The 15,005-nt window shown below is 39.6% G+C and overlaps 1 protein-coding gene across 3 annotated transcripts in view; it reads right to left on the reverse strand.

The window, feature by feature from the left end:
• Positions 1 to 15,005, reverse strand: part of SYNE2 (spectrin repeat containing nuclear envelope protein 2) — a 320,326-nt gene that overhangs the window by 32,914 nt on the left and 272,407 nt on the right. For all 3 annotated transcript variants that reach the window (XM_061156908.1, XM_061156910.1, XM_061156909.1), the window contains exons 96-99: positions 13,384 to 13,509; positions 7,143 to 7,298; positions 4,685 to 4,843; positions 3,832 to 3,998 (exon numbers count right to left, since the gene is read on the reverse strand). In XM_061156908.1, coding sequence (XP_061012891.1) covers positions 3,832 to 3,998; positions 4,685 to 4,843; positions 7,143 to 7,298; positions 13,384 to 13,509 — 608 coding nt within the window. The remainder of the gene's footprint in view (positions 1 to 3,831; positions 3,999 to 4,684; positions 4,844 to 7,142; positions 7,299 to 13,383; positions 13,510 to 15,005) is intronic.

Raw genomic sequence — 15,005 nt, forward strand, 5'->3', positions numbered from 1 at the left:
TGGAGAATACTGACCATGTAGGGTTCTTGCAAGAATGAAATAAAATAATATATATAAGCCTGGCACTTAAAAAAAAAACAAAAAAACAAAAAACCCCACACCCTATCCACCCCACAATGGAGCCTACTACCTGAAATGACTAGTAAATTTAATGTGCACTGAACTAATCTTGTCTTTCATGTTTTGTCAGTTCTTTTGCAAATTACCTCTATTTTGTTGAGAATAACCCCAAAACAATAGGCCTTTTTCCAGCCTGATTTATTGAGGTCTTGGACTTCTTGAACCATCTCCAGCTTTGAAGTTAAAGGCTGCGGTTAAAATTTTAAAGTCATGAAGCTGGGTGCTTGTGTATGGTCTCCCTCCAAATCTTATTTTTAACAAGAGACGCTGTCTCCTGCCACAGAAATGAAGCAGTAGAACACGTGAGCAGGACAGGAATGATTAAATGATGTCCAGAATTCTCTGGACAAATGAGGTTATTAATGGACCCTGCAGGATTGCAGGTTCTCCTCCGTGTGGTTTAACTTCTGCATCCTGTGCTTGCCTGCTTTTCTGATGGTGATGTGATGAGTGCCAGTGATCAGACCAGGAGCTATTCTATTAATACATGAGGTCAATTTATGGCAAGTTCAAGCTTGCTGCCTCAACCCACAGATTCACCTGAAGTGTCACGTCAACTAAGTTCCCTAGACTGTCAGTCATATGTCTCACCCTGGCCTTTGCTTTAAGGTAAAATAAGTTATTCCTTTCTAGTTCCTCAGTTTTGAATGGATTTCAACATGGTCTACTCATTTTGGTATAACAAATCAGAAGGGTCTGGATTTGCAGAGAGGCAACACGACTGTCTGAGTTGAAATCCTGGTTGCCTCATGTGCTGACTATGCAATCGTGCCAAGTTACTTAATTTTAGTGCCTCAATTTCCTCATCTGTAAAATGGGATAATGACATCTACCTTTCAGAATTACAGTGATGATTATGTGAAATCAGACATAAAAGGTACATTGTGAAGAATATAGCCAGCAGCCAATATATTTGCTATTACTTCAACTCTTTATTTTGCTCCTTCTAGAAAGACCACTGAAATTTCACTGGCTGTTTTTCCTTCTTTCGTACCATGCAACTGGCTGAAGACAGGCAATTAGGAGGGAGGAAAGCAAGCAGTCTGTTTAACTCTGAAGTGATAAAACCAAAGCATGCATGAGTCAGAATGCATAATCATTCTAGCCCTCAGGAAGCAGAATCTAGATCTTGCTCCTGAATGATCTAAGAACAGGTATGATGTCGTCATACCTTGGATTAGTGCCAGGTGCCCAAGAAAACTTAGGAGATAAAGACAGTGATGACAAAGGCATACCAGCCACAACTGACCCAACAGAAATGATCACATTCTTATGTCCTGGAACATCCATTCATTTCAACAAATTATCTGAAGCACTGTTCTCTAAGCACGGGAAATAAGACAAAGACACTGGTCTCATGGAAGAAAGACCTCTCACTGTTAGACAAATGCAAGGGAATCCTCGAGCACTCAAAAAACGTGCCACTTGAAGTCTTCTTAGGGAAAGACAATGATAGTAACCATTCAATAAATGCTCATTCCTATGTGTTGGCCCTGTGACAAATTCAAGACACGTGTTGTCATTCATTCACACAGCGGACTCTGATGTAATCAGTGCTGCTGCTGCTGCTAAGTCGCTTCAGTCGTGCCCGACTCTGTGCAACCCCATAGATGGAAGTCCACCAGGCTCCCCCGTCCCTGGGATTCTCCAGGAAAGAATACTGGAGTGGGTTGCCATTTCCTTCTCCAATGCATGAAAGTGAAAAGTGAAAGTGAAGTTGCTCAGTCATTTCCAACTCCTAGCCACCCCATGGACTGCAGCCTACCAGGTTTCTCCGTCCATGGGATTTTCCAGGCAAGAGTACTGGGGTGGGTTGCCATTGCCTTCTCCATAATCAGTGCTGTTAGATCTATTTTGTAGACTGAGAAACTGAGAAAGGTTTCTAGAAGGTTAAATCACTACTCAAGTTTCCGTGGTAGGTAGAAGTCAGATAAGTCAGGACTAACTCAAAATCTGTGCTCTTACTTGAATTATCACCATGGATTAACATAGATTTCCCCCCCACTCCCCCAACTGGTAGTAGAGAGATGTTAAATTTAGCCCAAGTTATGCTGCCAGCCAAATCACTCTAGTATTTATCTTCAACAGACCCTCAGCTGCTAAAAAACCATGCAAGACTCAGACTTTATTTAGGAGGCCAAGTCTTTAGTTGAGATTTAAGCTTGTGTAAGACTTAGCTCCAACCTACTTCTCTAAAAGCTTCATCTCCTATACCTGAGCCAATGGAGCTTCCTATAATTTCCAGAACAGTTTCTATTCTGCCCTACCCTGTACCTTTTTGCTTATAACATACATTTCTCTCTCTCTGCCACCAGGAACCCTCAAATCCCACCCCCTTAATCAAGACCATCTGGGAACACTGCTCTTTCATCAGGTTCTTCTCAATCCCCACCCCCACTCCAGGAAGATGAGATCTGAGTTCTCAGACCACTTGGTTTTACAGCTGCTGGCAAGTCTGCTCCCATTAACATCAACTGACTCATCTTATTGCACTTCCGGTCTGTAATTCTCACAGCACTTGGCCTGGTGCCTCTGCTGACTGAACCAGGTTCACTCAAGGTTTAGGGTAAACGATGGGGTAAAAGAAAAGGATCATTAAGAGTATTCTATTTTCCGTACTCCGCAGTGTTTCATTTTCTTACAGGATCCTCCTGTACAGTCCATGCTCTACATGTGGTCAAAATGTGTGAGCGTTCTGTTGTGTAACAGACTTGCTCAGCCAGTGTGAACAAAGCTGCATGAATGGCCCCAAAGCCAGGTGACTGTGTGCCAGGTTACAACTGAAAAACACTTTGGTTGGGGGTCTCTGTTTGGACAGAGAAGACAGAAAACATTTAGAAGCTCTGGGTGATATCGTCGTCATTATTTGTGAGGGGAGATCAAATGGTCAGTCTTGTTTCTGATAAGCACTGGATAACCTTGATTTATAGTCATAGCTATGCCTCCGGACTCCACATCTTAGGACCAGATGCCCACTGGGGACCTAGCACACAAACCTGCAGAGGGGCCCTTCCTTGAATGAGCCCAGCTCCTCTGATGGTGGTGATTAGGGGGAGGGGAACCTTCAGGGACCCCCCAGAAGCAGCCCCCAGAAAATCCGGCCAATGCCTTGACCTACTTGCCCTTGCCACACACAAGCATGAACAAGCAGGCATAACTTCATCTTAAGACTTCACACAAGTCTTAAGGTAGTGTTAGAATTTCTAAATAATACCTCCTCCTCAAGGACCAACTCTCATTTAAACCAAGTCTAAGTCATGTGAAATTTTAAGCTAAAGAAAAAAAAAAAGGTGAGATAGACTTGGTTTATCTTCCTTCCTTCCCTGGTAGCTCAGTTGGTAAAGAATCTGCCTGCAATGCAGGAGACCTGGGTTCAGTCCCTAGGTCAGAAGATCCCCTGAGGGAGGGCACAGTGACCCACTCCACTATTCTTGCCTGGGAAATCCCATAGACAGAAGAGCCTGGCAGGTTACCGCCCAGGGGATTGCAAAAGAGTCAGACTCGACTTCATGACTAAACCACCATGCTACAATGTAATCCTCCTATAATATCAAAATAAGAATTTCCATTCATTTTTATCAAGCTCTACCTTCATCTGTAAGTTTAGAAAACTGCTGGGTTACCTTAGAGGAAGATGGGGCTCAGTTTTGAGATCTGTGAGGTAACCACTGTAGCCATGGAGTAGGAACCCATTTTTAGGCCATCCCTTACCTTGAGCCAATGACATCAAAAAGATGTTGCCAACGGTCGTTGATTTTGTTGAGCTTGTCATCAATCTCAGCCGCTCTTGTCTTGTTGCTGGCCTTGATCAGCTGGTCGCCCATTTGCTTTAATTGTAACTTGTTTTCACTAAACAAATTTATTTCTTCCATGCAGTCCTGGCATAGGCACCAAAACAAAAGCTGGGATGACCACAGAAAATGCATTTCTTTGGCAGATACAAACACATAGTTGTGCCTCCTGAAATTTCTTAAAAAACAAAAACACTTCTCTCACCTGTTAAGGCAACCCCTCAGCGACCAGCTAAAAAGTGCATATGTAATACATGAGGCAGTACTTACTTTCTTAATTCAAAAGCCCTGGTTTCCCTCACAGAGTTATTCTAATGCACTTGAGAGCTGAGGACTACTGGTTATAATTAAATTAGCCTAACATATCAGCAAGAGTTTTCCTGAGGTTTAACTGAGTGGCATTTGGGGTGACTGCGACGAGAAGGTTCTTTCTTCCTTTCTTTATGGGAATTGGCAACCACTTCACAATCCCGAGCCCCACTGCTGTTGGTCTTTCTCCTTTGGCCAGGGGATCATCTTAACAATACAGTTAGAGAAACCATAAGCCCCCTGGGGTGTGAACTGGGGCTTAAGAAGCCGTGCGTGAGCCCCTTTTTCTTCCTAACAAAGAGAAAACAACCCCCTAGTACACAGCACCTTGCCCACCAAGGACAGCCCACCTTTCCCATCTCATTGGAAATGTGCCTACGGCATACAGTTCTGAGTCTGGGAGTGAGGAGGGCAGAGAAGACCGTGGTGGTCATAACTGTACCCCTCTGGGGACTCCTGCTCACCTTCTGGAGCTTTTCAATCATCTCTTCAATACTAATATCTGCTGTCTGGAGAACTTTGTTTTCCATCTGCACCAGCCATGCACACAACTCTTTGTTTTTTTCATTGAACACCATCCATGAATTGAGTCTATCTTCTATCTCCTGTTTGCGTATAGCCACCTGGAAATGACAATGCATTTAGCAGCTGAGTATAGGCAGGAAGGAAAGAGTTTCTCTTCCTCCCCACCCCCCATCAAAAAGGACTATGGATTCCATTCATTTTAATCAGTGATCCCAAGGACTTAAATTATTATGTTTTTGCCTTTTAAAGACCTAGGGTTTGACATCATCAGAAGTTTCACACCTCTGATAAATGCCTTAAAAAGCAACAGTAACAAAAGATTGTACCTGAAGTGTAACTGACCAAAAGGACTCAGCTTTATCCAAAACAGTTTTAATATAATGCAGTAATCTATTATTGCTGCTGCTAAGTTGCTTCAGTTGTGTCTGACTCTGTGCAACCCGCCAGGCTCCCTCTGTCCATGGGATTCTCCTGGCAAGAATACTGGAGTGGGTTGCCATGCCCTTCAATTTATTATTACCACATTTTATTAAAAATTAGAAATAGGAAGTTTAGATGAATGTATTTTAAGCATCACCTAAATTTCTTCTGTTCTTTATTCTTTAAGTATACATTTATTTACTTCTTGCTACATGTTACTTTTTTGTTTTATGATCCAAATCCTTTCTTTTAAAAAAACGATCAAGTCCTTATTCTTACTTAAGGCCAATGTCCCACCTGTTTAATTTAAAAACTATCATCTCGGTCACAATATAAATCTTATGAATATAGTGCAAATGGACCACAAAAATTAACATCACTTAAATGTTTGAGTGATATATTTCAAAAACAAAGCAAAATTTAAAACATGCATATCATTCATTTAATCCACCTTCTCAACATGCACCACTGCTCTGGATGGAAACCATGGAAATGGAATCAAATACTGGTCTGCAGTGAGCAGGCTGACCCCCAAATACCCAACTCTCTGTTATGCAGAAGTAACCCCTAAGCTGACATCAGCAAAGGATCTTCCGCCTTCCAGGGTTCAAATTTATTACTTAAATAAATATAAATTTAAAGAATGCAAATCAGCCTCTTTAAATGTACCAAAGTATTCCCAGGTCTTAGAAATCTTCAGAATCCTAGAGATAAAAAGGGTAACCTAAAAGTTTTTTTGGTTAATTTTTAACATCCCACTTTACAAATGCAGAGACCAAAGTTGAACTCCTAGAGATTTTTCAGCTATGCACAAAACAAAAAAACCCTCTGCTCTTTTCAGAGTGAAGCAAAAATAGACAATGCTTCTACATCCACCCAACCAAATGTGTTGAGAGGGCTGAAAAAACTATCACTAAAAAACCAAGTTTTGTATTTCTGTTTTTCACAGCATCTATTCATCTCAGCTTTTAAAAATCCTGGCATTTTGTATAGCGTCATTCTGATTGGATTCCTGATGGTAACAATTAGGAACATCTGGGCCCCACTCTTCAGTTCTTCCTTAGCTTTCAGGATACCTTTCACATATTTGCAATTTTCTGTTATATAAAATTTGAATAAAAATTCTAAATGGACTATTCTAAAATTCTAAAAGGACAGATATATCATGAATATTAAATACTAAAATAAAGAAGGAAAAACATTTTTATTAAAATACACTCAGAAGTGTCTGAATTTTCAACTTGTACATCTCTTAATTCACAAAAATTAGATTAAGGACTTAAGTTTTCTTAGAATTAAATGTTCTTAAAACAAAGATCTACTTGAACCCTTCAGTTCCAACCTGATCCTGTCATCTGCTTACACCTTGTAATACCTTAACTGCAATCCAATTCTTAATAAGTATAAGTGATTCACTGAGATACTAAGTGTAGCAGCAGCTGACCATTTCTTTCAGAGAGTTTTAAAAGCCAGCTACTTGAAATAAACACTGGATTGCATGTGAATGCAGGGTGCTCAGATAAAATGCCCTGGAGCCTGGCACTCCTGCTGTCTGTTGGGCCTAGAACAGATACTGCAGAGACACTGCTCTAAGGCCAGCCCGGACCTCTTTGCTGAAGTTCTGATTCTCAGACAAGGACTGGTACTTGTCATTTCCACACGACTCAGAGCAGAGTGCACACAGCTGCTCAAAACCGCAATCCTCCCCTCCCCCCGCTCTGAAGGTGGTTTTTTTTTTTTTTTTGTAAAAAAAGGCTCATTAAGAGTGTGCAAAGTTCCAGCACTGAGTGCTGGAGAAACAAAAGGTCAGATCTGTTAAACCTTGTTGCTGCCTTCTCAAGGAACAGCGCCAGCCCGGGCTCCAACTGAAAAGGGCCTCCCGGTTCAATGAAATTAAGCTCCTTTCTATTTTGTCTGGCCTTCCGAGACATTTCAATAAACTTCAGAAGAGCCGTGCCCTGCAGTTAACTGACTTACTCTTAAGCAAAGGTCCTCCCATTGTCTGTGCAAATGCTCTATTTGCTCCTTCAAAACCATCACGTCGTCCACCAGAATGTGCTGGGTTAGGTCGGTCTTCATTGTGTGAAGTTCTTTCAAGTTCTGAGTCCAGTTAGCTAAAGACTTCTCTAGTTCCTGCATTTAAACACAAGAAAGAAAGGGGGGGGGGGGGGGGGGGGGAAGAAAGAAAGAAAACTCTTCAACTCAAGCTGCTGTTGTTTCCAAACCTGTAGAGGCTAATCGTTTGATTGGACCCTGGGGGAGGGGAGGCCAGGAAAGGGGGCGGGACCTTCTGAATGAGAAACAGCCCAGGGCCAGCCTCTGTGGTTGTGGTTGGCCAATTCCTCAGCACCTATTTTCTCAAAGCAGAACTCTTTTCTACCTTTATTTTCACTTCCTCAGGTATTTCAGACTTTTCTATACTTAACTCTACGTTAAAGTCAAGCAGGTCTTTACCTTTATTTAGGGGAAAGTAAAGTATTTTTGGAGGTGAGAACAATCTCTCTCACCTACATACACTTAATTCTGAAACTGTGTTACAGAATGTTGTCTAAAATGTAATTTCCCTACTTTTAAAAACACCTTAAGAAATGCATTGTTGCTACGTGGCAATCATATAATGGCAGCTTCTGTTAAGCGAATCATTTTGGTTAACTTTCAAAAAGAATAAATACAATTGAAGGGGGAAAAAAAAATTGTTCCCTAATGATTGCCAGAGATGGGTTAGCAGAAAATTTCCTCTGGCTCTGGAAACAATTTTTTCTTTTCAAATGAAGTATTGGTCAAATTAAAACATTTTTGAATTCTAGGACTTAATCAAGATAATTACTTTCACGAGAGAGAAGGTAAAATGAAACAGCCCAAACACTCAAGAGACCTCCAGATTCTGAGTGGGCTTTCGGTATTCTGCATTTTGGCACATTTGAAGGGTCTCTATTCACACCTGTCTATTGAAATCTGAAAGAAGAGTATTTCATTTACATCAGTGATCTGTCTGAGGGGTGGCAACAGTAATAATGGATTAATTCTGATTGATTTTCAGAGTTCTAAAAGCTACACTGGCATGAGTTCGTAACTTGCCAACAGGACTTACATTGAACAAAATGGTTCAAAGGGTTCTTTTTAAAGGTTGCGTGGAGATTTAAGAAATAACATCTTTTTCAGAGGAGTAATCATCACTTTAAATTTCCGTTTCCTACTTCGAGCTTCACGACTCTAGTAAGGTGGATGAGAGCAGGTTCTGCAGTGGAAGACTTTTTACCAGCTTCATCACATGAAGCAGGCAAGCCACAAGCAGAGGTTTCCCATTCACTGACTCGAGAGACCGGAAGATGGTTGCACTTCAGTGTTTCCTGGTCAAAAGTGTGGGCTCAGACGCCTGCCCAGAAGGGAGGCAGATGTAAGTAATCCACCGCCAGGTTTAAATCCATTTTGGTTTGGATACCCTGTCTTCTCCCACAATTGAAAGGATAATTAACAGGTGTAGAACTTTTGAATATGGACATTTTGGGATTCTTAATAAATACTGCCACATTGTGTCCTCAAAGGAATGACTATCTTTTCCCACATACTGTTTGGTATTGAGTTTTATATATTTGGGGGCCAAGTTTAACATGTGTAATGATTCCTAGTTATTGTTTCAATTTGTTGTTCTTTAATTACTAGCCTGAGATGCTACCCAGTTCTTCACCTTTATGCTTCCCCAGATGTATTTAGTTAATTCCCACCAACACTTGCAGGTCTCAGACACAGGTAATTCCTCAGAGGAGCCTTCTCTGAGTCATGGGATGAAATTGGGACCCTTGTTTTATGCTCTCACGGCCCCTCTGTCCTTTTTCCTTCTTATACTCACCATGCTTACAATTATGCACACACGCATACATATGTACCCATATGGTACAACTCTGGTCAACATGTATCTCTCCAGTAGCCTAGACTGTCAGCTCCAAACTGGCTGGAGCCACAACAACATTTCTCACCAATGCACTGCCCACTTAGCACTTACCAAGAGACCTAGCATAATGTAAGTCCTCAAATATCAAATTGTATGATTGAAAGAAAAGAATTTGGCAGTATGTCTCAAAAGCTTTAAAATGTTCATAAATATTAAGTGAAAAAGCAAGGAATTAAACTATATTGGGTGAGGTCTACTGAGGTAGTCTATTAAGGCTCAAAAAGTTCACTTATTTCTATAAACATTTCAAAACTCACACTTCCATTTTAAAATGAAAATACTCCAGATTTGCTACCAAAACTAACTGCAAAAGAGAACATGTCAGGTAAGTTTGCCTTTCTTAATTTAACAAGAGAAATTTTCTATACTGCAAAAGTACCTGCGAAATTCCAACTATTCATATGCAATGTGATGGGAAACTTGACTACATAAAGTGGTGCACTGCACAGGCTTTGACTGAACTCTAACGCAGCACAACAGCATTTAAGCCTTCCTGTGGACTCAGTTATTGTTGGGATTGTCAAGTCTTATTTTTCTACACTACCATCTGGGTAAAAAGAGGATCAAAAAATGAGTGTGTGTTTGTGTGTGTGTGTATGTATGCATGTATTGGTCTGTATATACATAGTGTATCTTTGGAAGAAAATATAACAAATTTGTAACACTGCTTCTAAGTGGAGAGAAACTGATGGGAAAGAAGTTTTCATGTATACCTTTTCAAATCCTGAACCATATGACCACATTACTTACTCAAAAAATATTTAATGAAGAGGTACAAGCCTCCAGTTATAAAATAAATAAGCCACAGAGAGGTAATATATAGCATAAGAAACATAGTCAATAATATTGTAATAACATTGTATGAGGACTGATGATTACTAGACTTATCATGGTGATCATTTCATGGTGATACATTTCATAATGTATGCAAATGTCAAATCACTGTGTAGTACACCTGAAACTAGCATATTATATATTAACTATATTTCAATAAAAATTATTTAAAAAATAAAACTATCCCATGGATTCAATCATTTGACAAGTTTTGTGAACATAAGATGCCCACTATAAGGATAATAATTTTCATAAGTTTATAATTAGCATATAAAATATGATTGACAGCAGGAGAAGGGGCCAACAGAAGATGAGATGGTTGGATGGCATCAGTGACACAATGGACATGAATTTGAGGAAACTGGGAGAGAGCGAAGGACAGGGAAGCCTGGCATGCTGCAGTCCATGAGATTGCAAAGAGTCAGACACAATTTGTGACTGAACAACAACAAAGAAATCATATACATATATAGACACATATAACCTTGTAAAGCAACTTCCCCATATGTCAACTTGGCTGTGATGGGAATGTAATTTTCCAAGGAGGAAAGTAAAGGTCGAGTGGTTAGGTATTTCCCCCAAGTGACTTAAGAATGATAAACACTGCTCTGGACAGGCTTCAGGTTACTTGGGATCTCTTTGGAATATGGTCATAGGTTGAATGAACTCAATGCTCTTGCCCCCTCTCCCCTACTCTTTGCACAGAAAAATAGAATGCTGAGGCTATGGAAATTGAAAAGATCCTAGTGGAAACAGAACTGTCCTACTTGGGAGAAATTATGCCTCCTCATGGGCTTTCCGTCTAGTCAAAGCTACGGTTTTTCCAGTAGTCATGTATGGATGTGAGAGTTGGACTATAAAGAAAGCTGAGCACTGAAAAATCGATGCTTTTGAACTGTGGTGTTGGAGACGACTCTTGAGAGTCCCTTGGACTGCAAGGAGATCCAACCAGTCCATCCTGAATATTCACTGGAAGGACTGATGCTGAAGCTGAAACTCCAATACTTTGGCTACTTGATGCAAAGAACTGTCATTTGAGAAGACCCTGATGCTGGGAAAGATTGAAGGCGGGAGGAGAAGGGGACAACAGAGGATGAGATGGTTGGATGCATCACCGACTCATCGGACATGAGTTTGAGTAAACTCCGGCAGTTGGTGATGGACAAGGAGGCCTGGCATGCTGCAGTCCATGGGGTCGCAAAGAGTCAGACACAACTGAGTGACTGAACTGAACCAAACATGGGCTTATGGTTCACGTTTTGCACAGGTTTCTAGACTTGATGGGAGGAAAATCTATGTGTCAACTCAGAGGGACTCCAAGTCCTCTTATCTTTTACTTGAAGTCTAGATCCAAACTTAAAGATACAGAAATGATAAAAACTTTGAAAATCAGGGATAGACAGGAACCTTCTTAACCTAATAAAGACATCTACTAAAATATGACCAGCAAAAATCATACTTCATGGTGAAATAAAAACATTCTCTTTAAAATCAGGACTCTTAAAAAAAATAAAATAGAATAAAATTAGGACTGACACACAGGAGCCAACTATCAATGCTTCTACAATACTGCTCTGGAGGTACTAAGCAATGTAGACAGAACAGAAGTATAAGAATTAAAATGACCAAAGCAGTCATTATTCACCAATGGTAACTGTGTTCATAGACCTCCAAAAGAATTGACACAATTATCAGAATTAATAAAAGAGTTTAACAAGACAGTTAAATATAGTATCAATGCTGAAAAGTCAATCACATTTCTAGGCATCAGTATAAACAAAAAATATAATTAGAAAAAGTATTTTCAATAGCTTGAAAAGTAACACATCAAGAAATAAATCTAACAAAAGATGTACAATACTACATAAAGAAAGTTATAAAACACTCAGCATGACTAAAAGGAGAAATATGCCATATTTGAAAATAGGAGTACTCAATGTCAAAAAGATGTTAATTTCCTCCAAATTACTCTCTAAATTCAATACAGCTCCACTGTAACTCTTACCAGGATTCCCATTAGTTTGACAAACTGCTTCTAAAAGATGTGAGAAACCAAAGAACCAAGGACACTGACACTCACGTGTGAGAATGAGGGATGGATACACCACATCTGAAATGAAGATCTATTCAAATAAAACACAGTACTCAAGATAATTTGGTATAAATGCTAAGATAGGCAGACCAGTGGAATAGAGCAGAGAACCAGGAATTAAACCGTGCATATATGGAAACCTGATATTGGACACTGGACTAATCAGTAAATGGACTACAGGATAATGGGCATCTATAGGAACAAAGCAAAAATCAGTGCTTCAGTGAGTAAAGATACTCTGTAAGTTTAAAAGTAAAATTTGAAAACTTTAAGAAGGAAATGTAGAAGTATATCTTTATGACTTAAGTACAGAGTAATGGTACTGCTTACATAAAGTTTAAAAACAAAAGTAATACTTCTATATTCCACCAAGATCTACATGCACATGTAGTAAAATGATAAAGAAATGCATAAGAATGGTAAAACACCATATTTAGGACTGTGGATAACTCTGAGGATGGGGAATACCTTGGGGATCATACAGGGCATTTGAATTATATTTGTAATATTTTATTTTTCTGCTGGCTGATGGTTTCATGGCAGTTTGTCATATTATTTGTTATATAAAAATTTTCTTGCATGTTAGAAATTTTTACAATGAAGAAAAAAGGTTCAGGCAGGAGGACACTAATTTCCAGTACAGCTTGAAGTAGGACACTACTCAATTCTTCCTAATTATTTTCAATTAGATCCCTGAAATCACTAAAGGAAGGAAAAAGAAATTAAACTATATTCCATTAGGCTGTGGATGTCTTTCCAACATCAAATCTGCAGAAAGGAAAGAGATGGAGGGAGTTCCTAACCTGGAAACTTAACTGGTCCAAATTCCTATTGGTGAGTTTGCCTTGTCTTCTGCAAAGCTCTGACATACCCAGGAAGTTTTGCTAGTGTAGTATCCATTGGGCAGAATATAGCTTGGAAAATATTACAGAAACATTGTATTTGAGCAAAACCCCCAACTACTGTCCTCTAAAAAAAAAAATGAATTCTTCAGTCAAACTTTAATTTCAAACACAAGGCCATTTGATAAAGGAAGAGCTTTCAATGTAATCTCAGAGGCCACATCTTATATTACAGAGGAGAAACAGAAGGGCGATTTAAGGGCAAAATCCCCCAAGAGAAGAATTTCTGAAAAATCTTTCTAGCCTTCACACATGAATCTCAAAAAGCATGGATTTTAGTTATTTCAGCAACCAGCATGGTGTATTACAGAGAAGGTAGAAAAAATATTTCCAAGTGGACCTGAAAACTTGTTTCACACAGACAATGAAAGACAAACACTTCAACTTCTCAGAAAACAGCTGAGTGATTATCTTGAACACTACTTCAGATCTCAATACCTTAATCAGTTCTTTTTCTCTGTGGAGCTCCTCGTGAAGTTCTGGAAGAGGCTCTTTACTTTGTGCCTTTAAAACGTGCAGCCTGTTTTTCAACTCCTTGATTTTCTTTTCACACTGGTCCCAGGTCTATTTGAAAACAGTGTTAAAATTGGTAAGTACTTTTCCGTTTAAGAATGAATTGTAGGAAAAGGATAATTAATTTAATCCATGTAATTGCTCAATTAAATGTGTCTTTGTAAATCAGGCAGACACCCAGGTCCTTGTCTTAGCCAACAAAGCAGCTGGGATGACAGGATGTTCAATGCCTCTCTGCAGTGTTATGTGTGGCTCATCTCAACCAGTGGGTTACTTTTTGCTTGGAAATACTTCTTCCTCCCTCCCCATATCTCTGATCTAGCTAACTTGTTTCTATTTTAATTTTGGAAAAGTTCACATTTCAAAGGCTATTGGAAAGATTCGTTTTTAACATTTCCAGTCTTGGCCATACACTCTGCTAGCACTGCAAAGCAGAAGCACCCAACCACTTTTCTTCTCTTCTTTTCCAATGCCGTCCTCTGCTCTCTCTCCTCCTTCTAGACATAGTTTGGCTTTAGTGACCCTTTCACAGTCAAGTTTCATTCTATTTCTCACCACTGTTCTGACTGCCACCTCCTGCTTGGAATATAAAGCTTTTTCAACTTCACTATCTCACTCTAATTACAAGAAGCTTAGGAGACAGACACGGCAAGTGTTAGTATCGCATTTAAAATGGGAAAACGGAAGCTCAGAGAAAACTGACTGGTCCAAGTGCATATAGTTAGAAGTAGGATGAACTGACAGAGTAGCGCTGACGTGCACACACTACCGTGGATAAAACAGGCCACTAGCAGGAAGCTTCTGTGTAGCGCAGGGAGCTCAGCAGTGCTCTGGGATGACGGAGCAGGGTGGGAGGGAAGCGCGAGGAAGGGGATATAGGCATACACACGGCTGATTCACAGGGCTGACAGCAGAAACTAACACAACACTGGGAACAAATTATACTCCAATTAAAAAAAAAAAGTGAGTCGATCTAAGGCTAAAGTTTCCTTTGTGGATGCCTTTCTTTCATAATAGATCTTTCCTTAAACCTTACATTACTGAACAAATAGTTGCCTGTATTTTTTTTTTTCAATTCTGCCTTTATTTTCAAGGGAGATTATAATTCATTAGGATAAATTTCTATTCCTGATATTACTAAAATTACTCTCCTGAAGTTACTAAAGAGAGACTAACACACACTCAAACACTATACTATCTTCAGTGCTGATACTTAAATATCCTTGGGTTGGCCCAACTGTATGCTAACCCTCACTTAAGGAGACGCCACTTAATCTAGTAACATCAACTCTCTGGAACATAACCAAGAAGAAAGTGAAGGGGGAAACAAAACTGTGAGTCCTTTTCACTTCCACCAAACCATCACTTGCATTTATAAACATGCACATGCTCAACAAAGGTCTGGGAGTTAACGAATTTCACGTAGTCTGTACACCAAATAAAATTCAGATACTTTATTTATAGGAGAGATGTCCAGGCCCTAACTCAGCACATATTTATTCTTTATTCAGAAAAAATATCTCTGACAAGCTTGGTTATCTGGTTTT

This window comes from Dama dama, chromosome 12 (assembly GCF_033118175.1).
Source record: "Dama dama isolate Ldn47 chromosome 12, ASM3311817v1, whole genome shotgun sequence".
In the NCBI taxonomy this organism is placed as follows: domain Eukaryota; kingdom Metazoa; phylum Chordata; class Mammalia; order Artiodactyla; family Cervidae; genus Dama; species Dama dama.